The sequence below is a fragment of the Crocuta crocuta genome, unplaced genomic scaffold (assembly GCF_008692635.1).
Source record: "Crocuta crocuta isolate KB4526 unplaced genomic scaffold, BGI_CrCroc_1.0 scaffold115, whole genome shotgun sequence".
NCBI lineage: Eukaryota > Metazoa > Chordata > Mammalia > Carnivora > Hyaenidae > Crocuta > Crocuta crocuta.
In genome coordinates this window covers 7,712,893-7,739,696 of record NW_027530575.1, presented here as the reverse complement: position 1 = coordinate 7,739,696, position 26,804 = coordinate 7,712,893, and the positions used below count along the sequence as shown (strand labels likewise).

Genomic DNA, 26,804 nt, shown 5'->3' with positions numbered 1-26,804 from the left:
CAGCCCTCGAGGCGGCCCCGCCGGCTCCCGCCCCCCCTGACCGCCTGCCTGGGCCTGGGCCGCAGATTCGGAGCTGGCGCTCATGTACAACGACGAGTCGGTGCTGGAGAACCACCACCTGGCCGTGGGCTTCAAGCTGCTACAGGAAGACAACTGCGATATCTTCCAGAACCTCAGCAAGCGCCAGCGGCAGAGCCTGCGCAAGATGGTCATCGACATGGTGGGCGGGGCGGGGGCGGGGACAGAACGGAAAAGGTCGCCTTGGACCCTCGGGTTGAGACAGGGTCCGAGTCCAGGCCGGGAAACCCCGGGAGAGTCATCCTTTGAGGGGGCTGGGAACAGGTTGCGCTGAGCGGAAACTTCAGAGGCGTAGTTGGGGTCAGTACAGCCCGTGGCAGGACTTCAGTGGCCCCTCGCCCACAGGTGCTGGCCACGGACATGTCCAAACACATGACCCTCCTGGCAGACCTGAAGACCATGGTGGAGACCAAGAAAGTGACCAGCTCGGGGGTCCTGCTGCTGGACAACTACTCCGACCGCATCCAGGTGCGGCCCCCCCCCCCCCCCACAGAAGGAGACCCAACCCTCTCTCCCTTTCTCTCTCTCTCTCCTTTGGGTCCAGGTTGTTGCTCCCCCTCCCTCAGTCTCCAGCTCCCATGTTGCCCCTCTTCCTGTCTCTTTTCTGTCTCTCTTCCCATCTCTCCACCCCAACTCCCATCCCCCACCATCCCTCCTAGTTTCCTCTTCCCTTCCTCCATCCCCCCTTCCTGTCTCCTCCACCTCCGCCAACACCCCCTTCTCTCCTCTCCCTCCATCTCTTTCTTTTCTCCCCCCCTACCGTCCTCTCCCCTCTCCCCCCCATTTCCCCTGTCTCTCTCTCCACCTCCCCCTACCTCAGTCTCCCCATAAAGGGGGAGGTTAGGAAGCGTGAGGTCCCAGACTGGGACAGGGGCACGGCCTCTGAAGCCCCCCTCCCCCACCTCACGCAGGTCCTCCGGAATATGGTGCACTGCGCAGACCTCAGCAACCCCACCAAGCCGTTGGAGCTGTACCGCCAGTGGACGGACCGCATCATGGCCGAGTTCTTCCAGCAGGGCGACCGTGAACGTGAGCGGGGCATGGAGATCAGCCCCATGTGCGACAAGCACACAGCCTCTGTGGAGAAGTCTCAGGTACAGATTCAGCGGGGCCTCCCCACCCCACACTGGCCCTGAGCTCCGAGACCCAGGAGTTCCCGACCTGCCCCGCCACAGAGTCACGTGTGTGTGTGTGTGTGTGTGTGAGTGTGTTCCTTTTCTATCTTGATGGGAAATTTGCAACATTTTCCCTTCTGCAGAATAACCAACACTGGGCCTCTGGATTCACAACCTTAGACCTGAGTGGACAGTTCTCTCTCATTTGTAGCCAGCAAAAAGCATCAGTAATAATACTTAACCGGCTCTTAGTTACAGACCGCACGTCGCCCCAGCCTCCTGGCATCCCTGTAAGCCGGCCATAGAGTCTGTCCTTGGTTTTTGGTGGGGTTTGACAATGAGATGCCATGACGCGTCACCGTGTGCTTGTTTCACTTGACAAGAGGTACAGAAACACAGTCTTGTTCGTGGAGTGTGAACGTGAAAGTTTCTCATCCTCCCCACTCCCAGTCTCGACCCTGGCGAGACCTGTTTGTCCCGGCTCACTGCGCACGCCTTTCCAGAGCCCAGCTACCCAGCCTTGGCACTATTGACATTTGGGGCTGGATCGCTCTCTGTCGCAGGGGCCGTCCTGGCCTTGTAGGATTTTGAGCAGCCTCCCTGGCCTCCACCCCTCCCCTTCCAGTTACAACAGTAAAAATGTCTCTAGATGCTTCCAGATGCCCCCTCAGCATGCAGATCACCCCATCCTCCCAATGCCCGGGAAAACCAGCTCCCATAGGTTTTATTATGTAGTTACGTTTATGGGCAACTTCATAGTAATAGTTCGGGGCGGCGGGAGGTGTTTGCTTTTTTTTTTTTTTATAGGAATTTTATCAGTATATACCTGTTTTTATACAGCTTGCTTTTTCTTCCAAACAATGACTTGGAGATGTGTCCAAGTTATTATGTATAGATTGGGCTCATCGTTTTCGAGCACTGTGTAGTATCTCACAGATACAGACAGCAAATGGGTTGTATGGTTTTCCCCTGTAGATGGCCATTTAGGTGTTGAAGAGTTACAAATTTACAGAGACCCAAACAAGACAAGGCTTCATTTTTGTTTGAGAGAGAGCACAAGAGAGCAAGTGAGCAAGGGGCAGAGAGTAGAGAGAGGATCCCGAGAGGGACAGAGAAAGAGAGAGAAAGAAGTGGGGTTCGTTTGGGGCTCCTGTGTTTACTCAAAGTGGGGCTCGTGCTCGCCTGATGTGGAACTCAAGACTCACTAACTGTGAGGTCATGACCTGAGCCGAAGTCAAATGCTTGACGACTGAGCCACCCAGACGCCCCATTTTTATTCTCTCACGTATAAGAAAAGTCCAGGGGCACCTGGGGGCTCAGAGTCTGTTAAGCATCCAACTTTGGCTCATGACCTCATGACCTCATAGTTCAGGCATTCGAGCCCCACGTCGGGTTCTTTCTACTGTCAGCTCAGAGCCTGCTTCAGATCCTCTGTCTACCCCCCTCTGCTCCTCCCCTCACCCCCTCACAAAAATAAACTTAAAAAATATTTTTTAATTTTTTTTAATGTTTTATCAATTTCTGAGAGAGAGAGACACACACACAGTGTGAGCAGGGGAGGGTCAGAGAGGGAGACACAGAATCGGAAGCAGGCTCCAGGCTCTGAGCTGTCAGCACAGAGCCCGACCGGGGCCTGAACCCACGAACCGTGAGATCATGACCTGAGCCGAAGTTGGACACTTAACCAACTGAGCCACCCAGTCACCCCCAAAAAATTTAATTAGAAAAAAAGAAGAGTCTAGAGAAAGAATTTGGCTCCCTTTGGCTCCATGAAATTGCCAAGCACCTAGGAGATTTCAGTTTCTCCTCTGTCATCAGAAGCAGGGGGCTTTTGTCCCTAGAGACGCCTCTTATGGTCACAGATGCTGCTGAAACTCTAGCCGTTCTGGCCACATCGCAGGGAGGAAGGGCCTCTGCCAGCTGAAGCAGCCCCCCTACCCCCTATTCACACCCCGACCCCGACCTTCCATCCACAAGTGGTCACATGGCCTCTCTCTCTCTCTCTCTCTCTCTCTCTGCAAAGGAGGCTGGGAAATGTAGTTTTCGCTTATATGGGGAAAGCACTGCCTCCAGCAAGAAAAATGAAAATTCTGTTAATAAAAAAGAGGGAAGATAATATCAGAGTGTGGGTCAGTACTCTGCCATGGAATTATTTATAGTTTCTCTTTGTTGCAAAAAATATCATTATTAGTATGTGGTGTACCACAATGTTTTAAAACATTTTATTTTAATTAATTATTTTTTGAGAGAGAGAGAGAGAGCGCCTGAGCAAGGGATGGGCAGAGAGAGAGAGAGAGAGAGAGAATATCCCAAGCAGGCTCTGCACTCAGCGCAGAGCCCAACACAGGGCTTGAACTCACAAACCTTGTGATCGTGACCTGAGCCGAAACCAAAAGTTGATCACTTAAGCAACTCAGCCATCCCGGAGCCCCCACAATTTTCTAAAACAAATTCCCAGCTGATAGGTATATAGAAGTTTCCAGTATTTGTTTACATGTCACATGTGAATTTTNTCTGAAGCAGGCTCCAGGCTGTCAGCACAGAGCCCGAGGCGGGGCTCGAACTCAACAAACCGCAAGATCATACCTGAGCTGCAATCGGAGGCTTAACTGACTGAGCCCCCCCAGGCGCCCCAACATCTTTGAAACTTTACTAGCCCCCACAGCATGGCGCTCCCATCTGCAACAGCCGGCCCCCCTGTTTACACCGCGGTCCCTTCTCTCCCAGGTGGGTTTCATCGACTACATCGTGCACCCGCTGTGGGAGACGTGGGCCGACCTGGTCCACCCGGACGCCCAGGAGATCCTGGACACGCTGGAGGACAACCGAGACTGGTACTACAGCGCCATCCGGCAGAGCCCCTCACCACCGCCCGAGGAGGAGCCCAGGGGCCCGGGCCACCCACCGCCCCCCGACAAGTTCCAGTTCGAGCTGACGCTGGAAGAGGAGGAGGAGGAGGAGGCGTGCGCCGCGCCAGGCGCGTTTTCAGCGCGGGAATTGTGCGGGGCTCCGGATGCGCGCCCGGCCGACGAACTCTCGGAGGTCGGTGGCCAGGACCGGCCCTCGGAGGTGAAGGTACAGGACCCTGGCACACGGCGAGCAGACTCGGCCNGGTTGGCTCCGAACCACACCCCTCCTTCCAGCTGCTTCTCCTCTTGTTTCTGCCTTAACGATTCCGTGGCCATAGGAGAGGGGTTCGCAGTGGCCCCCATCCTGGGCATCCCGTCCCCCCCCAGCATCCTCCTGACCCCCTTCACGACCCTTTGCCCTGGGAGGAAGCAATAACAGTGTACACCCACATCCCCTTTCTGGGCAGCCCTCTGCCACCCTGGCACCAAAGTCCTTTCTCCTTTGCTCCCGCCTGGCCACGCCTCCCCCTCAGCCCTTAGCTATTCCTGGAGCAATATGACAGACAGATGCAAGGCCATTTTTCTCCAAGCCATGGGGGACTTGTTTGGAAGGAAAGACCCCGCCTCTTGCCCTGTCCTTTCTGCCCTTTGGCCCAGGTCTGCAGCTGGGCCAGGCAGGGCCCCCCTCTCTCTCTCTCCTGTCCCCCTGCCCCCCACTCTGAGCACACGGTACTGTAGCCCCTGGCTGCCGCAGCCTTCCATCTGTCTGTCCGTCCCTGTGGGGAGTACCACCTGCTCCCACCCCCGTGATGCTGTACAGGGTTCATTTTTGTAGCGAAAGTAGTTTCTGTCCCAGCCAGTGACTGGAATGGGACTTCTTTGGGTTTTCTTTCTGTTTTTTTCTTCTCTTTTTTTTTTTTTTTGTACATACTGTAAGGTTGGTTTGTAAATTATTCTACAGAGGCAAAAAGGGAAAATAAACTTGCCCTTCCCCAGCTGACACAGCCAGGGGAAGGAGGGGTGGGGTCTCCCAGAGAGAGAGACCCCATTCCCACTGTATTATACAAACTGTACCATAGACCCCGAAAGGGTGGGTTCAGCGCTGCCGTTCGATGGGAAGTCGTGTCATCTTGGGGGCTGAGGGCTGAGCAGAGCCTGCCCCTCGCCCCTTCCCCAGGTGTGACTGGTGAGACGGAACCCCACCCCCAATCAGGGCTCCTCTCCCCAGCAGGAGGGGGGGCGCAGGACCCCCTTATCTGCTCTTGTTTTGTCCACTTTGACGATCAGTCAGTCGGTCCGTTGATCGATAGTCAATCCTTCGATCTCGTCTCCAATTAAACCGAGGCTTTCGCTGACCTTCCTGGCTCATGTGACTTCCTTTTCCACCCTGTTTTTGGGGGACGTGCCTCTCCTGCACCGTCTGCCTGGGGCAGGCATAAGGGGAGAGAGAGGCTCCGTCCCTATCCCTCTCCAAGCATGGAGAACACAGCAAGTGTGGCGGGAGGCAGCCTCAGGCCTGGGCCAGGTATGGCTCGCTCAAGAACTTGAGGTTGTGAACTGGAGGTTCAGACCAGTCTTTGGAGGCTAGCCGACCCAGGTAAACCCCACTTCTTGTACACACTATATCTGACACGACTCTGGGTACTTCTAGAATCTCAGAGTCATTCCTGGAAACCTCAAGGGGGGCTGATTGATAACACCATCACCATCTGCCTGCCAGGCCCTGATAAAAGGTCTCTGGTCAAATTCTCCTGTACATTAAACTTGATAAGCAGCCACAAGAGACTTTACTTACCCCCGTAAGTTCTACGAATTCCTAGCATCCTGGCCATTTTGGTGTTGGCCACCTTCGCATTGCATTAAAACAACCCCAAACAAACCTGAATATCTTTTTTTCAATATTTTTTATTTATTTCTAGGAGAGAGAGAGAGAGACAGCGTGAGCAGGGGAGGGCCAGAGAGAGAGGGAGACACAGACTCTGAAATAGGCTCCAGGCTCTGAGCTGGCAGTCAGCACAGAGCCTGATGCGGGGCTCGAACCCACGAACCACGAGATTATGACCTAAGCGAAAGTCAGACGCCTAACCGACTAAGCCACCCAGGCACCCCTGAATATCTTTTTTAAAAAAGATTTTATTTATATATTTTTAAGATTTTATATTTTTATGTAATCTCTTCCCCCAACATGGGGCTTAAACTCACGACCCTGACCTCAAGAGTCGTAGGCTGTACTGACTAAGCCGGACAGGTAGGTGCCTCCATACCTGAACATCTTAAAGGCAGGGCTCTGTGTGGCTTTGGGTCCCGTAAGCCTTGTGATCAGTATCAGGCAAGCCGAATCCTCCAAATTCACACAAGACTGGCTTGGGATTTAATCTATTTTGCTCAAGTGTTCATTCAAGGTTGGGGAGTGAGTAACTCAGACAGTTTAACCAATCCACATATTTGAATACTGTTAATTTCACTCAAGGGATCCCATTTTCCAACCTTTATCAGGCTAATTAACAAACCCTGATTTCACCAATGTTTCTGACATTCGTTATGCTAATGAGCCAAAAACTTCCCAAGTGGATAAAGAGATGGATGGCAGAAGTGTTTGTGATTTGAGCTTTTGGTTTAGAATACTGGCTGCCTCTGGGGTGTAATATATTAGGATGCACATACACACTCAGTGCCTAAGTGGTTAAGCACAGGGCCGTCGGTGGATGTATATATTCACACCTTCCTCGGATCTAAGGAAAGGTGGACCTGCTTACTCTCTCATCTCTCGTTGTCGGAGTAGTTTGGATCCCAGTTGTGGCTGAGTGATGCTGGGCATGATCTCTTTGACTTTCAGTCGTCTCATCTATAAAAGGGGATCACAGGGCCTGGGTGGCTCTGTCATTTGAGCGTCTGACTTTGGCTCAGGTCATGATCTCACGGTTCGTGGGTTTGAGCCCCGGGTCTGGCTCTGTGCTGACAACTAGCTCAGAGCCTGGAGCCTGTTTCAGATTCTGTGTCTCCCTCTCTCTCTGACCCTCCCCGGCTCTTGCTGTCTCTCTCTCTCTCAGAAATAAATAAATAAATATTAACAAATTAAGAAATAAATAAATAAAATGGGGAGATCACAAAAATCCCAGTCCGTCTAGAGCAGGGCTGTGAAACTTTCTACGATGATAGGAGTGTTCAGTTTGTGCTGTCCAGCACAGTAGCCACTAGCCACATGTGGCTATTAAACCCTTGAAATGTGGTTCGTGCGACTGAGGAGATAGGGTTTTAATTTTCCTTTGCGTTAAGTAGCTGCATGGCTACCATATGAGACTGTACAGTTCTGGAACTTAAGTAGGAGGCTGGATGTATAGGATTTAGCGTGTAGAAAGGTCTGCCTGCTTCGCTGTGGTTTAAAGATTTACGGTGTGTCAATATCCTGACCCAGAAGAGTGGGGGCCGGCCTGGGCTCAGAGAGGAAAAGCAAAGCTGGAAAACTAGGTAGAAGTTTCCAGGGAATCTGAACTTTGTGCAAGAAGTAGAGGAGACACACATTTTCCCAAGGGTGTTTCAAAGGGAGGCAGAGTCGGGGAAAGGGTGTCAGGCTGAGGGTCAGGAGGCGATAGCCTTTTTTTTTTTTTTTTTTAATTTATTTCTAGGAGAGAGAGAGAGAGAGACAGCGTGAGCAGGGGAGGGTCAGAGAGAGAGGGAGTCACAGACTGAAACAGGCTCCAGGCTCTGAGCTGGCAGTCAGCACAGAGCCCGACGCGGGGCTCGAACCCACGAACCGCGAGATCATGACCTAAGCGAAAGTCGGACGCTTAACCGACTAAGCCACCCAGGCACCCCTAGGAGGCGATAGCCTTAATCCCAAGTGGCAGGGGAAGGCTGATGAGACTTCGTTGCTCTGGAAGACCTCAGTTTCCCCAAGTGCAGGCAGGGTGTCCCAAATGCCTCCTCCGTTGGGACTCTGTCACAGGGTGAGAATGTGGGTCAAAGGGCAGAGGGGAGGCATGTGATCATCAGCTGGCTCTTTCAAATCCTTGCGGTGGGGAGTTCATCTTTTCTCAGGCAAAGGTGACCAAGGGTACTGGTGCACAGCAGCAAGGCCTTGTAATCTGAATAGGACGTGGAGACCTGGGGAAGGGGTGGAGCCGGTTCAAGTTCAAGTTGATATCAGCCACTTGCAAGTTACTTAGTGTGACACAGTGGCTTTGCCTCTTCCAGCCTTCAGAGGACTGCGCCCAGTGCTAAACTCATTAGGTGGATTATTTTACTGGCTCTGTGGCAGTCCTTGTCGTCTACTATTACAGGCTCCCTTTTATAGATGAGGAAACTGAGGCCAGGAAGTGATCTCCCCGTCAAGGAAATAAGGCAGAGACCTCACTTCACCTATTGTCCTTTGCACAAGGATAACTGCCTGATCACGGCCTGATACTTTCATTATCGTTGCTACTTTTTTTTTTTTTAAAGTCAGCTAGCTCTGCACCCATTGTGGGGCTTGAACTCACCACCCAGAGATCAAGAGTCACATGCTCCACTGACTAAGCCAGCTAGGTGCCCCTAAAATATATATATTTTTAATCTACTTGGCAAATAATGAAACGAGGGACCATCCTGGTGTGGCCAAAGCACTTTCATAGCTCATTAGTGTTGGTGGAAGTTGGCACATATGGCTTTTCAAGAGTGGTCTGACAATGTTTATTAAAAATGTAACTTCATGCATTTTGATGCAGCCATGCAGTTTTAAAAATATTTATCCTAAAGAGACATTTGGACAGAAACCTAAAGATGAAGGCACACAAAATGCTTATTCTAGTATTGGTCAGTATAGTGAACTATTATTTATGGGTTTTTTTTCTGAGAGAGAGAGAGACAGACAGTGTGTGCAGGGAGGGTCAAAGAGAGAGGGAAGCACAGAATCTGAAACAGGCTCCAGGCTCTGAGCAGGCTGTCAGCACAGAGTCCGATGCGGGTCTCGAACCAGGAACCGTGAGATCAGGACATGAGCCAAAGTCGGCTGCCCAACCTACTGAGCCACCCAGGCGCCCCGAAGAACTATTATTTAAAATATTCAACATTAGAGTGGCATTAAATTATGCTTCATTTGTACAGTGCAAAAATATGAGCTATTAAAAACAATAAGGTGGAGGAAAAACAATGAGGAGGGTCTACGTTTAATTGAAATGACAACATGTTTATAGTGAGAGGAGCAAAATTTCAAAATGTTCTGCATTATATGATCCTACTAAAAGAGGATCCACTAGAAAAGGCAGTTTGTCAATCAAAATATTAATAATGTCTCCAGTGGTAGGATTAGGAGAGATCTGTATTTTCTGTTGTGTAGGCTTCGATATTTTCTGACCCTTATTAGCAGTGAGCAGATATTAATTTTATAATCAAGGGGAAGGCTATTTTACAATCAGGGTAAAGAAATACCGGTACTTGTTATCTGGCCGGCACAAAAGCACGGTGGATTAAGCGTACAGACTCTGAATTCAGCTTCCTTGGATTCTAGTTCCCCCATCTCCAGCTAATGACTGGGTTAGTCAAGCAGGTAACTTCCTCGCTCTGTGCCTCGGTTTCCCTCCCTGTAAAATGCAAATAACTGCTCGGATTACTATTGCTTGTTTTACGTAAATTGCCGCACTGAATTCTCACAACAGCCCTGTAAACTAGGGACTGTTTTAAATGGGTCATAGGCTGGGAAGGAGGCGGGACCGGAAGCTCCCCGTCCCCAAGCACCTCCCAGAGTGGAGCTGGGGGAAAAAAAAAAAAAAAACCGCGGGACCGGAAACGCACGCACGCGCAGACCGCGTGGAAGGCGGGGCGAAGGCACGCGGGACACTTTCCCCCTGTGCTACTATTGGCTGTCGTGGCTGTCATTAGCCGAGCAGGCGGCCAATGAGGGTCGCGGCCGCTTCGCCCGGGAACCCGAGCGCTGAGCGAGCGGAGGCTCTCGGACTGCTGCAGGTGCGCGGAACCCCGAAAAGGGTGAGAGGACCTGGTGTCACTCCCTCAGAGTGACCCCAGCATCGTTCCCACTTGTTAAGGGGGCCCCAACGTTAACCTTCTTTGCTGAGAGTACCCTGGCGTCATTTCCCGCTTCCCTAAGGGGGCCCTAGATGACCCTTTTTCCTTTCTTTAAAAATTTTTGTAACTTTTTTTTTATTTTTGAGAAACAGAGAGACAGAGCAGGAATGGGGGAGGGGCAGAGGGAGAGAGGAAGACACAGAATCCGAAGCAGGCTTCAGGCTCTGAGCTGTCAGCACCGAGCCCATTGTGGGGCTCGAACTCGTGAACCATGAGATCTTGATCTGAGCCTAAATCAGTTGCTTAACTGACTGAGCCACCCAGGCACCCTACCCTTTTTCCTGAGTGCGACCCCTGAGACATTCCGTCTATCTGAGAAAGACCCCGGCGTCCTCCCTCCTTCCTGAGAGGGGCTCCAGAGTCATTCCCACTTCCTTAGGTGGACCCCACTTCCTCTGCCCTTCCTGAGGGGACCCGCGTGTCAGCCCCCTTCCCCGAGGGACCCAGGCGTCATCCCTTCTTCCTGAGGGGGGGGTCCCCTCTAATGCCCTTCTCCCCTCCCCAAGTGTCCCCAGTGTTCCTTGCCGAGAAGGGACGTGGCGCCGCGCCCCCTTGACTGAGGGCTTCCTGTCACCGCCCCCAAGGAGTGTCGCCCCCTCCTTTTCTCTGCAGTTTGCGCCGACCCAAGCTGGGGTGTCCGCACCCTGCGAACCGCGAAGCCCCGCCCCCCGGGGAGAGGGAGTAGGCAAGACCCAGCGCCCCCCCAAAGTGTGCGCCTGGTGGGGGAGGGGGGACACCCACTGACATAGGAACGCACCGTGTCACCTGAAATATTGTTTAAGGAACTGGGGCTGTTTCTCCTAAAATGGGAACTACAGGAAGGTTCTAAAGCTGCCCTGAAATAGTTATCTCTATTTCAATATCAGTATCGCCGTCGGGGTCAGCAGGACCTCACGGAGTGATCGGATATGTGTGGGACTGTCACCTGGAAAGAGGGACTACTGAGGGCCCATGAGGTCCCAAGAGATCGATGCGAAGGGTTAGCGCGGGAGGTCAAAGGGGCTTCCTTGGGTTGAACTGAAATCCTAAAAGGCGGAGCCCCCAGAGCTGACAAATCCCGAAGCAGAGATTGCTGGGTGGTCTGTCGGTGCCCAGGAATTGTCTGCTCTCTGTGCCATATGTGCGCCGTTCCCGTATGTGCCTCAGTGGTGAACCAGGCCGAATAGAACAGGAATTCTGAACAGGGGCCTTAGGACTTCGGCGAGCGGCTTTTTCCTCGGGGTTTCCGGTGGTCGGTTAAGGAGCAGTCCGTCCCTCTCGCACCGGGCTGACTATAAGCTGCAGGAGGGCAGGAGCTGTCTGCTCCGAGTTTCTCTACATGGTGCCTGGAACGTGGTGGCCATTGAAGCGTTTGCCGTCCCTGCCTTAACTCCTCACTTGGTGAATCCTTAGAGGGACTGAGAGATGACCAGGGAGGGTGACAGGTGATAAGGGGAAGACACACAGTGGAGATGAAAGAGACGCACCTGCGGTAGCTGAGACGCAAATGCCAGCTCCTTGGCTGAGGGTCTTCATCTTGCCTGATCGTGAAGGCAGAGGGGCAGCTCAGATTAAACTTTTCCCCTTGGGGCGCCTGGGTGGCTCAGTCGGTTAAGTCTCCGACCTCGGCTCAGGTCATGATCTCACGGTTAGTGGGTTCGAGCCCCACGTGGGGCTCTGTGCTGACAGCTAGCTCAGAGCCTGGAGCCTGCTTCAGATCCTGTGTCTCCCTCTCTCTCTGACCCTCTCCTGCTCACGCTGTCTCTGTCTCTCTCTCAAAAATAAATAAAACATAAAAAAAAAAACTTTCCCCCTAAACGGGGCCCCTGGGCAGCTCAGGCACTTAAGCATCTCATGGTTTGTGGCTTTGAGCCCTATGTATGGCTCTGTGCTGACAGCTCAGAGTCCGGAGCCTGTCTTTGGATTCTGGGACTCCCTCTCCCTCTGCCCCTTCTCTGCTTGTGCTGTTTCTCTCTCTCTCTCTCAAAAATAAATAAGCATTGAAAAATTTTTAAATTTCCCACCAAAGTTGTCTTAATCAGCTGATTTAATTTGGGAGGATCCTGGGATATGTAGTCTGAAAAATGTTCCGGAGTGCCCTGTTTAAAATGTGGCCTAAGAAAATCAAAGTCATGACCTTAAGGTCTGGAATGGGTGCTGGGACTCACAGGAGGGAGAATTCTTTATAGAGGGGGAGCCTCCTGGATGCATTTGCAATTGTGTTTCATTTATTATAAATATAATTTGCCCAGGAGTTTTGAGGAATGCTAATTAAAAAAAATAGGGGCCACCTGGGGGCTCAGTCATTAGGCATCCAACTTCAGCTCAGATCAGGATCTCACGGTTGGTGGGTTCAAGCCCCGTTTTGGGCTCTGTGCTGACCGCTCAGAGCCTGGAGCCTGCTTTGGATTCTATCTCCATCTCTCTGCCCCTCCCCCCCCCGGCGCTCTGTCTCTCTCGAATATAAAAAACATTGAAAATTTTAAAATAATAAAAATAAAAAATAGGAACAAGCCAAAGTCAGGTCATTCTACACCCTGCGCTCCACTAATCGTGTGCCTTTTCTTGCTCTCCTCTGGAAATAGTTCCTTTTTTGCCTGATGCCCACAAGAGGGTGCTGCATTCCTCTTTAGCCCCCACCTTCTGTATCAGCCCGGAGGGTTTGGGGAAGCTACAGAACCATCATAAAATGCGGCAGATGGGTTGGTGGAAGCACTAATTTTTCACAGGTAACAAAAGCCAGTGAGGAATTTTAAGTAATGCTGGTCAGTACCATTATCATGCCAACTTTAACGTCCTTGATAATTCCGGTGTTAGCAAACCAGGTTTCCAGAGCTTCCCTCATTCCTATCAGTAACACTACACTTACTGTATTCTTGCTGTGTGCCAGGTGCTGTGGACTTATTATCCCCATTTTACAGATGAGGAAAGCCAGGCATAGACAGGCACTAAGGGTCAGATACGGGTTTCGAGCCTAGTCTGTGGATCCTAGGGGATTCTTTTTTCCCCCCTTAAATTCTGTCTTCTGCAATATTTATTTCCACTAATATTTTTTTCTTTCTTTTTAAAAATTTTTAAATGTGTTTTATTTATTTCTGAGAGAGAGAGAGAGACAGCATGAGCAGGGGAGGGTCAGAGAGAAAGGGAGACACAGAATCGGAAGCAGGCTCCAGTCTCTGAGCGAGCCGTCAGCACAGAGCCCGACGCGGGGCTTGAACCCACACACCGCGAGATCGTGACCCGAGCCAAAGCCGGACACTTAACCGACTGAGCCATCCAGGCGCCCCAACATTTATATTTTAAAGCCAGAACACACACCCAAGGGAGAAGATATTCATTGAGTGGAAGGCACGTCGTATCGCACAGAGCAAGGGACTCTAGCCTCCAGAACGACAGTGCCCTTCCCAGATCTGACGTTGTGCACTTGATAGCGAGTGGCAAGTTGTTTGCTTACCATCGCTGTGAATCCTTCCTCTTTCACCTTCACCTTAGATTCAGCTTCCTGTTCGGAGATTCCCCTCAGCGTAGAAACACGCGGTCTTCCGAATCTTAAAAACAGCCCCAAACCATCCCTGAACCTTTGTGTCTCTGTAGCTGCCATCCAGTCTTTTTCTGCCTCTTCTCACCCCCATGGCTCAGAAGAGATGTTCTCATCCTCAGCTGCCTTCACAAGTTCAGGGCTGTCTTCTCGGCATCCAAGGAGCCGCTCCATAAACATGGATTGAAGGAATCCATTGCTTTACCCTCACAAGTCTACTAACGTGGCTCCCAGTGAGATTACTTTCCAGCCCCCAAACCCAGTGGGCATTTGAAGGGTTTTATCTTTATGAACTTCTTTGCATTTCTTCCTTCCTTCCTTCCTTTCTCTTTTCTCTTTCTTTCCTTTCCCATTCCTCTTCTTTTCTTTTAATTTTCTGCTTTCTTTCTTCCTTCCTTCTTCCCTCCCTTCCTAACTTTTTCTTTTTTCCTTCCTTTCTCTTTCTCCCTTCCTCCCTTCCTCCCTCCCTTCCTTCCTTCCTGTGCACAAGAGCAGGGGAGGGACAGAGAGGAGAGAGAATCTTAAGCAGGCTCCATGCTGGGATATGGGGCTCGATCCAATGACCCTGGAATCATGACCCAAGCCGAAATCAAGAGTCGGACGCTCTGAGCCACCCAGGTGCCCCCTCTTTGCATTTCACAGCGTTGTTCCTTAAAACTTTTTGTGCTCGATTTTTTTCTCCACTTAGCTTATGTGACACTGTACTTTTCTCAGTTTTCCTCATGATTTCCTGCTGCGGTTATGTTTCCTGGGGCTTCTCTTGTATTCCCTCTTAAATGTTTCTCGGAATGTGCCTTTAACCTGTTGTTCTTGTTCTACTGTTTACTTTTTGAGAGACAGAGACAGAGCATGAGTGGGGGAGGGGCAGAGAGAGAGAGGGAAACACAGAATCCGAAGCAGGATCCAGGCTCTGAGCTGTCAGCACAGAGCTCAACACACGGCTCGAACTCACAAACCATGAGATCGTGACCTGAGCCAAAGTCGGCCGTTTAACCGACTGAGCCCCCACAGGCGCCCCTGTATGTCCAGCAGTGTGGTCCCTGGACAGACAGAATCGGCATCAACTGGGATTTTGGCAGACATGCAATTTCTTGGGATGCAACTGAATGAGAGACTTCCGGAAAATTCAACACCCACTTATGATTTAAAACAACAGCAATGTAGCAAACGGGATATGGAAGGGAGCTGAACTTGACGAAAGTTCCAGCAGAAGTGAAGGTTTAAATTACAGAAAGTCACTTGGCAAACATCAGATTTTACAGTCGCTCATTAGAAGCAGTCACCTCATTATTAGGATCAGACAGGGTGCCTGGCTGGTTCAGATACTGGAGCGTGTGACTCTTGATCTGGGTCGTGAGTTTGAGCCCCACATTGGGTATAGAGATTACTTAATAAGTATAACTTTCTTTTCTTTTCTTTTCTTTTTTAATTTTTTTAATGTTTTATTTATTTCTGAGAGAGAGAGAGAGAGAGAGCGTGAGCAGGGGAGGGTCAGAGACAGAGGGAAGACACAGAATCTGAAACAGGTTCCAGTCTCTGAACTGGTTGTCAGCACAGAGCCCGACACGGGGCTTGAACCCACAAACCGTGAGATCATGACCTGAGCCAAAGTCAGNAAAAAAAATTTAAAAAAAAAGGAATAAGACAATTATCCCCTCCATTACCACCACTATCCAACATTTCACAGAAGGTCTTAGCTAATACTATAAGACAAGAAGAAGACATGAGTGGTATAACTATTGCACAAGGTGACATGACACTACTATTATCTGCAGGTGACTTAGTTATCTGCTAAAAAAACAAACTAGAAAGAGGGAGGTAGAAGATCAGTATCAACAACTTTCCCATATACCAGAAATACCAATTTTAAAGGATCATAGAGTAAAGATCTCACTGACAACAGCAACCAGACTTATAAAATTCCCATGAATAAACCCTTCAGGGAGGGAAGTATAAAGCTTTCCTGTGGACAGGACAGAAGACTTCCCTAAAGAGATATGTCAAGTTCATGAACTGAGAGACCTAATATTGTAAAAATGTTATTTCTTCCCAACTCAATAATTTTAATGGAACCCAGTTAAAATGTTGATTTTTCATGGAATTACATTCATCACAGGAATAAATCATGCAATAACAGAATAGCTTAGGTTTTTCTTTAATAGAAAAAGGGAGAAGGGATTTATTCTCTATATTAAGACATGTTATAAACCTGCAGTAATCAAAATGATGAAATTGATGCAAAAATGGATATTTAGGTAAAACTAGAGAGTCCATAAAACAAGAGAGGTCCCATGCATATATGAGAATTTTTTATATGATTGGGATAGCATTTCAAAACATGTATAATAGTTAAGAAATGGTTTGAAAAATAAAAGGTTGAGCAGCAATAGCTATCCATACCAAAAAAAAAAACCAACCCAAAAACCTAAACTAAACTCCTCCATATCATACATACCAACAAATTCCTGTTGGATTTAAAAATAGCACAAAAACAAAACTTAATAATATCGGAGGGAAAATATTACAAAAATTTCTTGATTTCTCTATTATCCAGAAATCTTGATTTTCACAGAACCAACAAACAAAGTCGGTTAACTAAAGCAGAAACGATTTGTGGGCAGGAAGCAACAACTTAACAAATGGGTAGGAAGCTGCAGAAAAAGGCAAGAACCCAAAGTCCTTCTTAAATATGACACAAAAGGGGAGAAATATGACACCAAGAAAGAGTGATAAATTTGATTGTGTGAAATTTATAAAGAACTTGTAGAAACAGTAAGGATAGGATTTGCTACACCCATTTTGGAGGACCATCTGGCAGCATCTAAGGAAAGCCGTGCTCAGCCAACGATACCTAGTAAGTTCCACCTCTGGAGAAGTAGACACATTTGTGCCCAAGGAGACATGGCTGAGAGTGGGCAGTGCGGCCTCATCTGTACTTCCGAGAAACAAAAAGGCCTAAACGTCTGTCAGTAGTGGAAGAGATAAAACAGAACATGAGTGGCTCATAAAAGGAATGTGACATCACAGATAGAAAGATCTAGAAGACTAGGGGGGAGGGAAGCAAATTTAGAATAATACAGGCAACATTATGCCATTTTTGTTTTTGTTTTTTTGTTTTTAAAAGGGAATTTTTTTAATGTTTTATTTATTTCTAGGAGAGAGAGAGAGAGAGAGACAGCGTGAACAGGGGAGGGTCAGAGAGAGAGGGAGTCACAGACCGAACGAAACAGGCTCCAGGCTCTGAGCTGGCAGTCAGCACAGAGCCTGACGCGGGGCTTGAACCCACGAACCGCGAGATCATGACCTAAGCGAAAGTCGGACACTTAACCGACAAAGCCACCCAGGTGCCCCAACATTATGCCATTTTTGTAAGAAAATACAGAACGTCACTGCATTTTGTGTTTTGTTTCTTTTTCTTTTAGAGGGGGCTGGAATGGAGAGATAGTAATATTTCAGCTTTATAATGCTCTACTTTTTTTTTTTAAGGTAATACTTAAGTATTTAACAAAGAGAAATGAGCATGGCCCACGAGGTCCCATCTGACACCATGTTCCTACTCCCTCTCAGAGTTTCGTCCAGAGTTGCTTCCCAGTGCCTCAGGACCTTTGCACGTGGTGTTTCCTTTGTCCAGAATCTTGCCCCTCCTTTCCTCACCTATTTACACTGTCCGTTCCTTTGGATTTCTCTGAGAAAGCCACTTCCTCAGCAGTGCTTTCTCAGGGCCTCGACCTAGGTCGAGCTCCTGGCCTTCGGAGAGCTAACCTTTGAGCTTAATTACAAATGCATTTTGTGATTATGAACTCTAGCTGTATGAGAAAGAGGCAGCGTCACGCTTGTTCCTGACTGTGCCTGAACACCTCACTTCAGGTCTGGTAGAGCAGCCATTCGAGAACTACTGTTCAGAAGCATTAAAGCCCACAGCCTAGAATAGGATTGTGTACTTACCGAAAACAGTTGCATCCCGAGGCCTCTAACCTGACACAGCCCACAACACTGCCGCTTCCCTTCTGCAACTGCAGCCCCCTCGGAGGTTCTCTGCGCCTGGCTGCTGAAGGCTGAGGCCACCCAGGAACGTTCCTAATTCTCTGCCCTTCGTATCTAATGAGCCTCCCCACCTGTAGATCCGACTTCCCTCCACTCCCACAACCTGACCCCAACCGCCAGGCTAATGCCACGGCCGCACTCCAGGCCCCAGCCGAGCCGCGTCCCCATGGCTTCCCGAGCCAACCTAACCATGGCCCTCAGCTGCCCGTCACCTAGCACCGGGCTCACCTGTAGAGCTGACCCGGTTTGCGAGGGGCTCAGGGGTTCTGGGACACACCAGGCCAGTCGGTCCACCCGCTCCTCTGCTAGGTAGTAACCCCCGTGAGGGCAGGAGACATGTGGGGCCTGTACCATCGCCCGTGCCTGGCCCAGTAAGGTCCTTTGTAACCGGTGGTTTGGGCGGAGTTTGAAAGGGAATGTAAACACTTGGCTGGCAGCTCACACGGCGGGGCATGTCCCAAGCACCATTTCTGCGGATAAGAAATGTCACCTGATTGCTGATTCCCACGTTGCTTTACTGAATCAGCTAAGCCTGACCTCCGGACCAGGCTGGTAACCCCTCCGGAAGGAAACGCCACTCGGGGATAGGCCACGTGGCTTCCGGTACCTGAGTTACATGCCAGTTCTTGACTCTAGATTCGATCACAGTTTCCAGAACTCTCACTGATCTACACACTGACCCCACGGGGCCTCCTTCTATCCCTTCTCGCAAACGCAGTGGCAGAGTCTGGTGTGGCTGCTTTGGTGGGCTCTGCGGTCCAGTCTGGCTCGACCACTTAGTGGCCACGTGGCCTCGGGCAAGTCACTTCTCTGGACCTCGATCTGTCAAGAATTCAGGCCTGCCCTTCCCAGCTGCCAGCACTCTTGAGGATCAGATACTGCAGAGAAACCCTCCGCCAATGCCAGAGGTGCTCTCGGTAGAATGCCTACTCCTCCCCCATCCGCTCAGTGCAGGTGACATAGATTTATTTTCTGGTTCCGTAAAAACCCTAGGAATTAGACCCAGGAAGCGGGACGGCCTTCAGGTGAACTGAGTGAAGCTGCAGAGATGGGGGCTTAGGCTCTCCCTGGGAGGGAAGGAACCAAACGTTTCCTCTCTCGGCTACCTGGGAGCGCCTGTGCAAGTCCTGACAGTTGAGATCAGACTTCATTCCTCTTTGCTCCACTCCCCTCAGCACAGAGAGAGTTAATCGGCTTCAGAAGAGTTCCAGGCCAGGGTGCCTGGGGGGCTCAGTGGGATGAATGTCCAACTCTTGATTTCGGCTCAGGTCACGATCCCAGGGTCGTGGGATCAAGCCCCTCGTTGGGCTCCGCACCAAGCGTGGAGCCTGCTTAAGATTGTCTTGCTTCCTCTCCCCTGCGTGCGTGCTCACTCTAAAATAAATTAAAAAAGAGAGCGAGAGAGAGACCCAGGCCATATAATGCCTTCACAGGAACTGTTGAGAAGAGACCAGGCTATATTGAGCCCGTTGGCTAAGAACATTCCTAAGAACCCCTTTGTCTTTTGAATACCCAGGAGCCAAAATAAAAGGCTCAGTCTGCGTTACTGTAGACATAAGAGTGTGACTGGATGGATTTCCACCCACTTTGGACAGCATATTGGGGATGGTCTGCCTTAGAACAGAGCTCCAGGGAGCCCCATGAGAGGTGTCAAGGATTTGGGCCACTGTCTTCAAAGCAGCCAAAAGTGACAAAGTGAGCCCTGTGCGGCTCGCCTCTGGGGAGAAAGATGCCCTACATGTCAAGATTTGATGGGCAGAGACAACGGGCTGGTTTCAAATTCAAAGTCGAAATCAAAGACCTGAATACACTTCAGAAGCCGTCTTTCTGTCCCCGGGTTCGAGACGTCCAGCTGAGAGCCCGGGTGGAAGACACTAGTTAGTTTGTTCTTTATTTTCATTGGAAAGTTATATGGTTACTTATCAACAAAACGACTGTCCAGGGCAGAGATATCCAGTGGTTTCTATGTACAGGGCCACCCCTGGGGTCCATACCTCCACAGAGGCCTCGCCCCTCGAGGCCTCAGTCGGCTCCTTCCCAGGCCTCCAGGAACCAATCACAAAGACACAAGGAACAAAAACCGGCCTGACCTCGGCACCTGCTTTCATCCCAAAGGGAGGTGGTGGCGCTGGGACGGGCCCCGGGCCTGTGTGCAGGGAGTGGGTGCAGGGGCCTCTCTCCTGGGAGCCTGCCCTTCATGCACCCCCTTCCCAGAAAGGCTGTCTTGGCCGTTCCTGGGACTATTCTGACAGGCTCGTGGGTTCCCACTCTGGCCTCCTTTTCTCTCTAGTTGTCATTTTAACACCGAGGCATCCCAGCCTCCCATGTGGGAGGACAAGCATTGGCTCTGTCGCCTTTTCCTTTTGTCCCCGTTTTTCGTACAAAAACAATACTCTCGACCGGACCATTTTTTTGCTCAAGAAACAAAAGTGGCTCAACAGGTACAGTTCTGCTGGTCGATCTGCTTTCGGCAGGGTTCCATGGTGACGGCGACACCCACCCCGCTCCGGCCGGATGTCATGCGGGTCACCTCGCTCCAGGTGTCGGTGTCTGGGTCGTAACACTCCACGCTGTCCAGAAACGTGTGGCCGTCGTAGCCTCCTGCAGGGCGAGCAGAGGACGCGGTCACCCCCTCGGAGGGCAGGGGAAGGGAAGAGGGGAAGGAACAGGAAGCCTTCCCGCTGGGATCTGAGCGCACCCCCGAAAGACGGGGCTGAGCAGTCGTCTCCACCCAGGCGTCCACCCCCGGGCCTCACCGAGAACGTAGATCCTCCCCTGGTGCACGGTAACCCCCAGGGCGCTTCGCCGGTGCTTCATGGGGGCCACGAAGGTCCACGCCTCCGTCTCCACATCATAGCGCTCCACGCTGTTCAGCTGGTCCTGACCATCGTAGCCCCCCGCGGCATAGATGCAGTTGTGCAGGACACAGACTCCTAAACCGTACCGTGCAGAGAGGGTCACTCCGGGGCCTGGCATCGGGGGCCCCAGCCACCACCTTCTTGGGGGCGCCCTCCCGCTCCCCTCTTCCGGGGAACTCTTGAGAAACAAAGCCGCGAGAGAAGAGCTTGGACTCCGTCAGAACCTAGCTCTCCCGTGGGTGCCACGGGGTTTAAGACCGAAACAGGAAGCCTCCCCGGGGCCTGGCGAGCCTCCTCCCCGGGAGTGGGAGGGTGTCCCTCCGTGCGCCCGTCGCGGCAGCCCCCACCCACCTGCCCCACTCCGGATGCTGTTCATGGGGGTGATCATCCGCCACTCGTTCCTCTCTGGGTAGTAACACTCGGCTGAGTTGAGGCGGTTTGTCCCATCAAAGCCGCCAACGGCATAGAGCAAACGGTTGAGGACGGCCACTCCCACCCCGATCCTGCGCGTCAGCATGGGGGCCACCAGGTGCCACTCGTCCCGCTCTGGCTCATACCTGCAGGGAATAACGAGGACAATGGCAGTCACAGCTGACCGTGGTGGAATGCTTACTATGACCCAGTATGTGGCCAGTTCTGTAGGCGCCCGAGCTCTTTCATGGAAACTCATAGCTGTTCTGAGGGAAACTGAGGTTCACAGCGGCATCTGCTCAAGGCTACGGGCAGGTCTGCTGGCCTCCGGTGGCTACACCACTGCCGGGTCCTGTGCTGGGTGCCGCTTGTGTCACCTCACCAAAACCCTGCCTTGCCAGTTGGGCAGGCGTCTTCATCACCCTCTCCCATCGTCTCCAGACGACCAGACGGAAGCACAGAGGGACGAAACGGCACATCCGGGGTTGCCAAGGACGTGGAGCTGGGGTTTGACCCAGCCTCCTCGGACACCGGAGAAGGACACCGAGCAACTAGGCTACCACGCAGGGTGGCTGTTGTCAAAGTGTGGGCTTTACTTAAAATTCCCATTGCCCGGCCTCACTCCACACCCACCGCCGATGCCGGGTCTCCAGCAGCGGGCCAGGGGGTTTGTTTTGACAAGTTCTCCAGGTGAGAACTGTATCCTAGATCACACTTCTGGAAGAGGAGAAGGCAGAGGGCTGGCTGTGCAAAAGCAGAATGCCCAACATACTCCGCTTCTAAACGCAGGGTCACCATGCAGTTGTGCAGGCTGTGCACTGCACAAGGGTACCATATCCAAGGGGCACCTTCCACACTGAACACCTCATTCATCTGTTTATTATGGCAATTTTGAGGCAGATGGCAGTGAGGTGTCATGGTAATAAAATTAGCATTTTACAGTAACTTTAAAAGAACAGAACTGTTTCCAAATCTGCAGAAAAAGAGCTGTATGGGTTTGTGACAGCCCTGTAGGCAATTCCCAGGCCCAGACACATCACCCAAGGCCCCTGACCGTACGTCTCCCAGGAATTCAGCTTCACCTTGGGGATTCCACGCTCTGAACGCGGGGCAGAGAGACAGGCACTCGACGGCAGCGGGAGTCTCCCAGTCCCACTGGGCCGGGACCTGTTAGCAAGGGGACCCTCGGAGCCCACCCCTCCGGGCCCTGCCACTCACCTCTCCACACTGTTGTGGTGGATGCAGCCATGGGAGCCACCAACGGCATAGATGTGCCCGTCGATGACCCCGACGCCAATCCGATTGCGGGGCACGCTCATGGGGGCACAGGGCGACCACTGGTTGGTCATGGGGTTGTAGCAGTCCAGGGCGCTGGAGTCGGTGTTGCCGTCGGGCGAGTTGTTGCGCCCGCCCACGGCATACAGCAGCCCGCCCACGACGCAGCCTGCCAGGCCGCTGCGAGGCACCTGCAGGTCTGCCAGTCGGAGCCAAGTGCCGTCACTGGGGTTGTAGGCCTCCAAGTAGCTGAGGGACTGGCGGAAGTAGCCGCCGGCGGTGTAGATGAGCCGGCCCACTTTGGGCGCGCGGCACGGCATCACCTGTGTGGGCTTATGCAGGGTGAGCTCCTGGAAGATCTTGACCAGGTAGTCCTTGCAGCGGGAGTCCGACTGCAAGATCTCGCACTTCTGCAGCTGCATCTGCAGGAAGTGGGGGGTCAGCGAGTGGCATCGCACAGCCCTGAGCAGTGCCTGCACGTAGAACCGCCGCTGCTCACAGTCGTACTTGACCCAGTTGATGCAGGCGTGGAAGACCTCGGACTCGCAGCGCACGTTCAGATCGTCCCGGCTGATGAGAGTCACCAGCTGGCAGTGGGACAGGTTGAAGAACTCCTCCTGCTTGGCCACCTGCAGAGGGCGTGACTGTGCCAGGCTGACTCCTGTATGCCACTCCCCTGACCCCGCGACACAGTATCCTCTCGGGACAAGTGGCTCAACCTGCCTCTGACAATGTCAGCTGCCTATTTTGTGAAACGGGGACTCGAATAGTATGAACGTCCTAGGTTGCAAAGATTAAATGAGCTTTATTAAATTAAATGCCGGGCATATGATATGTAAGTAGGCAGGTAAATGGGCAAAGACACGATGCACCACGTACCTTTCTGTATCATTTTGTTCTTGACCTACAAGGTTACTTTTTTTTTAAACCAACTTACTTTTTCTTTCTTTTTTTTAAAGTTAATTTTTTTATTTTAAGAGCAACAGACTGTACAAGTGGGAGAGGGGCAGAGAGCGAGAAGGAGACAGAGAGTCCAAGCAGGCTCTGCACTGTCAGCGCAGAGCCCGATGCGGGGCTCGAACTCATGAAGCCCTGAGATCACGCCCTGAGCTGAAACCAAGAGTTGGCTGCTTAACAGACTGAGCCATCCAGGTGCCCCTGACCTTACTTTTTCAAAAGGGTAGATCAACTAAAAAGGAAAAAGTAAGAGCTCTAGAATATTCTAGAAAAGTGTAGGCTCTAAAGAAGAAGCCTGAGCTACAGTTTCGCCCACTAGTTTCTAAGCAGGTGACCTTGCACAAAATACCCGAAACGTTCCACACCTTGGCTTTCTTCCTCTGTAAAAGGGGGTTTGTACTAGCAGCTACTTCACAGCTGGGCTAGGCAGCCAACTAGGGGAGCCAGGGCCCCGGGCAAGTGTTTCTTGTCAGGTACCAGTCTATAAAAATAATTTCAGTCACCCCACATCAGCAGCTCACCACTGCCCTGGCCCCCCAAGCCTGTACAACCCCTTTTAAGAAACATTATACAGGGGGCACCTGGGTGGCTTGGTTGAGCATCCGACTTCGGCTCAGGTCATGATCTCACAGTCTGTGGGTTCAAGCTCCTCATCAGGCTCTGTGCTGACAGCTCAGAGCCTGGAGCCTGTTTCAGATTCTGTATCTCCCTCTCTCTCTGCCCCTCCCCAGCTCGTGCTCTGTCTCTCTCTATCTCAAAAATAAATAAACGTTAAAAAAAAAAAAAAAGAAACATTATACAGGTCTGTGGGAAAGCCCTGCTCACAGACCACCTTCCTGGAAGCCATAGGCCTGGGGACCAGTGCCAGAGGTCCTCAGGGCATCTGGTCAACCCCACATACGGGGCAGAAGGGAGGAGAACATCTGTCCCTTAAGGAAAGAAATGGAAACCAGGGCACTATCTACCCCAACTAATCCCAGCCACTGGAGGAGGACTGAAAATGTCCAGGAAGAAGGGGCGCCTGGGTCGCTCAGTCGGTTGAGTATCCAACTTCAGCTCAGGTCATGATCTTGCTCGTGGGTTCGAGCCCTGCGTCAGGCTCTGTGCCGATGGCTCAGAGCCTGGAGCTTGCTTTGGATTCTGTGTGTCCCTCTCTTTCTGCCCCTCCTCTGCTCACGCTCTATGTCTCTCTCAAAATAAACAAACACTAAAAAAAAAATTTTTTTTTTAAAGACAGTTTCCAGGAAGCACGGGACTCCCCGAGGCTTGGGACCTGGGGTGCAGCCCTCTCGGGGCCAGACCTAAGGGTGGTACTTCCTCATAGGGATAGTTGAGAAAATCCAATGCTCTGAAGAATGGAAATCGCTTAGACCAGGGGTTGGCCCAGCAAGTGCTCAACAAACACTTATAATTATCATCATCCCAAGGGCACAGCCTCCAGTGGCTGCCACCCAAGAATTTGGGCTCATCGTTGTGATTTTACAAGGAACCTGTCATTTTCTCCTTACAACTTCCTCCACGTAAAAACGAAAATGAAACCAAGAACAGTGTAAGGACAACACTGCGTGGACCAAAGAAAATCCGTCTAAGGGTCACATCGGAGGTAGGCAGGATGTCCTGGGTGTTCCTCAAACATCTGCTGACGGCCTAAAATACTGGGCCCTGCTCAGTGCACCCCAGGGCTGAGCTGCTGTCAGGTTCACTGCACCCTTGACCCCAGAGAAGTCAGTGACCCATGAAGCTCTCGCTTTCCTCAGCTGTTTCCCAGAGCCACCCTGGATGTGTAGGCTAGGACCCCGGAACCCCGGTTTTCTCCAGCTCCCTGATCTGACCCTTCACACCTCAAGGGGAGATGGGGATGTCCATCCCTCTGTCCCTGGTCCCTCCGATACTGCCCCACCCCCAAGCCCTGCCTTCACGCCTCCTCCCATCGCTCACCTCTCCAAAGTGCATGTAGATGTACTCGCGGGCGCGCTGGTGCAGCTCGGCGCAGCCGATCTGTTCGGCGAAGTTGGCAATGCCAATGGCGTTGCTGGGGTCCAGCTGCTGCACTAGGAAGTCACTGCAGGCGCGGACAACACTGTCGATCTGGTACATGACGGCGCCGTTCATCACGTGGAGCACGCACTTCTCACCCATGGAGATGGAGGCCGTGTAGGCAAACTCAATTAGGCGCTCCATGACCTTGGGGTGGATGCCCTCGATGGACACCACCTCCATGCCCTGCTCCCGCAGCCCATTGGTGAACATGGCCTTGAAGACGGGGCTAGATGAGGCCAGCACCACCTTGTGAGCCATGAACTGGGCGGCTGGCGCGTCCTCGTATTTGACCTGCAGCGTGACGTCGCACAGCTGCTGGCTGAGCCGCAGCTCGTTCATGATGCCAAAGGCCTGCTTGGTGTGGTCCTCCAGCGTGTAGCTGAAGGTGCGGTTGCCATGCTGGGAGGGCGTCACCTCGGCTTTGCACTCGGTGGAGGCGTACATCACCGTGTCCCCTGCCCCCTCGGGGCGCTGTGACCTCAGGGGAAGGAATCGGGTGCGGGCCCCAGCCCCGCTAGGCCTCGGTTCCGGCTGCATGGGGTTCCAGGTGACAAGGGACAACACCACCACGGGCACTCAGAGGCCTGGAGGAGGGAGAGCACAGGGCTGGGGGCAGGGCCTGGGGCCAGGCCTCCTTGTATAAGATAAAGCGACTCCTAGACCAGTGTCCTTCCCAAGCCCAGCACAGAACGTCCGTCTGTCCGTGCTAACTGCCGCAGGGCCCCACCAGCCCGAGTCCACCTTGAAACACGGGTCAGATGATGTCGCTCCCTTGCTCAGAATATCCCCCCCCACCAACTCCCCATGGCACAAAGAGTAAAACCAAACTCTTCAATGGCCTAGTGAGCCCTACACAGTCAGCCTCTGTACGCCTCTCACTTTGCTCACTCCGTTCCAGCTTCCCTTCACTTCCTAGGTAGAGCATGTCTATTTTTTTATGTTTGTTTATTTTATTTTTTGGGGGGGGAGCATGAGCCGGGGAGGAGCAGAGAGAGGGGGGTGACAGAGGATATGAAGTGGGCTCTGTGCTGACAGCAGAGAGCCCGACGCAGGGCTCGAACCCATGAACAGTAAGATCATGACCTGAGCCAAAGTCAGACGGACAGAGCTCGTCTAGCTCATTCTTTCATTCTCCTCACCGTTTATTGAGTACCTACTGTGTGCCAGGTACCGTTCTAAGCACTGGAGACTAGTGATGAGAATGCCACCCCCCGGAGATGAGGTTAGGAGAGGGATGGGCCGAAAGTAAAATAAGCATGATTCAAATAGAAATTGGGGTTATAAAAAAAGAGAGAGAGAGAGAGGAAAACAGTACTGTGACAGTGTGACTTGGGGCAGTTACTTTAAATCAGGTAGTCCTGGGGTCTGCTGGAGCTGAGACCAGAAGGATGCACGCACACACACACCCCGAAAGGGGTTTTCCAGGCAGAGGGAACAGCAAGTGCAAAGGCTCAGGCAGCATGAGAGAGACGATCTGGAGGCTCGGGGAGGAGGGGAGGAGGTAACGAGAGCGACTGACTACTCAAGGGAAGGTGTCCATGAACCCCGTGGAGTCTGGAGGGCCGGGCTGGGCAGAGCTGTGTTTTAAAAGGTCCTGCAG

At 51.8% G+C, this 26,804-nt stretch overlaps 2 protein-coding genes across 2 annotated transcripts in view; one reads left to right on the top strand and one right to left on the bottom strand.

Annotated features, from left to right (window-relative positions):
- Positions 1 to 4,478, top strand: part of PDE4A (phosphodiesterase 4A) — a 37,463-nt gene extending 32,985 nt beyond the window's left edge. Inside the window, exons 13-16 of the mRNA XM_077767976.1 lie at positions 66 to 220; positions 424 to 546; positions 990 to 1,172; positions 3,921 to 4,478. Of these exons, the coding sequence (XP_077624102.1) occupies positions 66 to 220; positions 424 to 546; positions 990 to 1,172; positions 3,921 to 4,478 (1,019 nt within the window). The remainder of the gene's footprint in view (positions 1 to 65; positions 221 to 423; positions 547 to 989; positions 1,173 to 3,920) is intronic.
- Positions 4,479 to 19,528: 15,050 nt separating this feature from the next.
- On the bottom strand, positions 19,529 to 26,776 carry KEAP1 (kelch like ECH associated protein 1). The gene is made up of 5 exons (XM_077767924.1): positions 25,103 to 26,776; positions 22,151 to 22,836; positions 20,873 to 21,078; positions 20,420 to 20,596; positions 19,529 to 20,264 (listed from the first exon to the last, which is right to left on the bottom strand). Exons 1-5 carry the CDS (start codon positions 25,739 to 25,741, stop codon positions 20,098 to 20,100), a joined length of 1,875 nt encoding a protein of 624 aa, XP_077624050.1. The 5' UTR covers positions 25,742 to 26,776; the 3' UTR covers positions 19,529 to 20,097.
- Between the last annotated feature and the right edge of the window lie 28 nt (positions 26,777 to 26,804).

What these genes read in the sequence shown, in the direction of transcription:
- KEAP1 (XM_077767924.1), bottom strand. Translation starts at nt 25,741, where the DNA reads ATGCAGCCGGAACCGAGGCCTAGCGGGGCTGGGGCCCGCACCCGATTC. An exon ending in TCTACATGCACTTTGGAGAG is followed by an intron (nt 22,837 to 25,102) that starts GTGAGCGATGGG and finishes CGCCCTCTGCAG; the next exon opens with GTGGCCAAGCAGGAGGAGTT. An exon ending in CAGCATCCGGAGTGGGGCAG is followed by an intron (nt 20,597 to 20,872) that starts GTGGGTGGGGGC and finishes GGTACGGTTTAG; the next exon opens with GAGTCTGTGTCCTGCACAAC.